The 2,741-nt window shown below is 35.7% G+C and overlaps 1 protein-coding gene across 1 annotated transcript; it reads left to right on the plus strand.

Annotated features, from left to right (window-relative positions):
- Positions 1-29: 29 nt before the first annotated feature.
- Positions 30-2,655, plus strand: LOC110444963 (ATP-binding cassette sub-family D member 3-like; the record flags this gene model as incomplete). Its single annotated transcript, XM_021489324.1, has 4 exons — positions 30-412; positions 1,250-1,299; positions 1,817-1,868; positions 2,567-2,655. Coding segments are annotated over exons 1-4 (302 nt in total), but the record flags the coding sequence as incomplete, so codon positions are not given.
- Between the last annotated feature and the right edge of the window lie 86 nt (positions 2,656-2,741).

Here is a 2,741-nt window from a genome sequence, read left to right on the forward strand (position 1 = left end):
TTTTTTTTATTAAAAGTTTGTCTTGAGCATAATTTTCTTGTGATTTGACATATGCTCACCAAACTTGCTATACTTACATGTGTGTATCTCTGTAAGGTAGAGTACAGCTTAATAAAATTGTGTCTGGCACCCAACGTTATACAGAGTTATGGCCCTTTGTTAACTTTTTTAATTCCGAAGTTTGTAATTGTCTGGAGCATATGATGCTCTATAAACTTGCTATACTTGTGCATCTTGATGAAGGTAGAGTGTGATATACTGAAATTTGGTTAACTTTTTAACTCCAAAGTTTGTCTTGACCATGAGTATAGCTTTCTTACGACTGTTCTATGAAATAATTTGTTCATCTTGTAACATCACATACTTTTTCTATTTTAGAAAACAGGCAGATATTAAAGTGGTTATACATGAGGTAAGTATGTCTCTGGACATTATGTGTCATTTGGTTTAATTTGTTGCATTATATTATACATCCATTTGTCTTTTGGTAATACATGTAGTGAGTTATGACAGGGGTACCTATTTCTATGTAAGATTTACATGGGTGTACAATTCCACTAACCTGACACCTGGGTCTAGTAGATGTTATCTGGGACCGTCAGGACAAGTGAAAGTTCTCAATATTTACTAAATTGCAAAATACACTATATAGCTATAGGTGAGCTTGTGAATTTTTCAAAAACTGCCTGCAAACCGGTACGCTCAATACTGTGTCTGAAATTTTACACCTCTATCTTAGAGGAAAAGAAAAATTCTGAACCAGTATTGAGTAGTGAATGAAAAAGGATACAAAAGTAGTCTTTATAATCATCCTTAAGCTTGACACTCCAATGTTCAATTAGCCTCTTTGCACCCCTGGATTATGTTATAACAAAATTGAAGGCATTTGGCTAGCTATTTGATTGGTCTCGGGTAAAACAAACCCTAACCAATCGCTATGTCTGATATACCTGTCCTTTTAAGATTACAGAGGAGCAACACCAGACTTCAAAGCCAGTACGGTTAGTTTCATCATTACATGACCGCAGGATTCTTTTGATGTACATCAAAGGATCAACCTAGTCTCCTTGTCTCATCCACAAGGTGGCAGACACCGAGCCTTCAATTTTGCTATGACATATTCCACTGGTGTAGATCTGAGAGCATAAGTGAGCGTAACCCCTTGATATCAAGGATGCTTTATAACATGAGGTATTGTTGATGTATTTTAACAGTGTAGACTACAATAAATACTTGTTTTATGTTACAGAGTGTGAGCCAAAAGAAGGAGAGGGCAGCAGTCGATGCAGTATTTTTTGGGTAAAATTATTGCTGTAAAATCTTAATATCAAAAAATTAAAATCGGTTTTCTATCTTAATATTATTTTAAATAGACAGTTTGTTTTAAGCATAATTATATACATGTTTTTGAATTACTATATATCGGGGAATTTTCGCCCTGTCAAACCTTCGCCCATGAAATCAATTTTCGTCCAGTGTTCAGTGTTAATTTCGCACTTCACGTCTGATTAATATGTTAATTATGTTGTTTACTTGTATTTGCAGGATTTATGATAAATTCGCCATCGTTATGGAGGGCCAAAAAGGCGAAAGTTTCCCGCTTCTCAGTAATTAATTTAGATTTTTTGGTGAAAGGTATAAAGTCACTAGATTTTTGCATGAATTTTCAGAAACTATTTGTTTGGGGTTACTTTTTCAAATTTGGTGACAGTAAGCGCCAATCATTCTGAAGTTAATGTCTACAACAGTTATCTGATATTTCAGTTGAGTGTATCAAGATTAACTTGTTAACATTTTGTTTTGATATCTATTACAGGCGCCTAGTAAGAATTCTCAAGGTCCTCATTCCAGGATGGTTGACAGCAGAGGTAAGGCGGCTACCTCAGATAACATTAGAAAGGCACTCAGGCAGTAGGAGTTGTCTGGATAATTGGGACCTATACAGTAAAACACAGTTAAACATTTTAACTAGTGATTTTGAAAAAATTACCCCTATATTCTACATAATGATACAATGGACATTGTAATATGTCTGTTCCTGCACTGTAAAAACATATGGGTACATAAATCAGCGAGACTATTAATTTTCATTTTTTAAACAAGTATACTGTACATACATGATGCATACATATCCCACTATATCTCTGAAGGGCCTGAATGGATGAAACAGGTTTCGGGGACTGGGGACTGCAATTTGTTTTATCTTCTGTTTTACCTTATTGTATAAACCAACAAAAAGATATATTTTTTCTCTCACTTATATACAGGGTTGCCAACCACTTAAAAGTCCAGTGTGGGAGATCTCCCTCCACTGGGTTTTCACATAATACAGGCGACTTAACATTACTTTGTTACATACAGCAAGAAATCACACTAAACCTGTGTACAGTAGGTACACTTTACTGTACATTGTATCACTGCTTTTTACGCTCTCAGTTTGTAACTGCCTGTCTTACATAGAAATAAGAAATTTGTTGGGCTTGCTGTACAAGTAGTTTACAAAATGTGTTTTGATACGTGGGGTTTACATGCTTTGATTTGATGATTTGATGTTTATGCTGTACAGGCCTGGTATATGTTCCTGGTCGCTGCCGCACTGATCGCCCGGACGTACGCCGACGTTTGGATGATACAGAATGGCACATCTATAGAAAGGTATACCACTACTTTGACTGTTGGATAGATCATTTCTTGTCTAACTCATTCACCCCTGAAGACACACTTGAACTCTTCCAATTCAA

This window comes from Mizuhopecten yessoensis, unplaced genomic scaffold (genome assembly GCF_002113885.1).
Source record: "Mizuhopecten yessoensis strain PY_sf001 unplaced genomic scaffold, ASM211388v2 hete_36104776, whole genome shotgun sequence".
In the NCBI taxonomy this organism is placed as follows: Eukaryota; Metazoa; Mollusca; class Bivalvia; order Pectinida; family Pectinidae; genus Mizuhopecten; species Mizuhopecten yessoensis.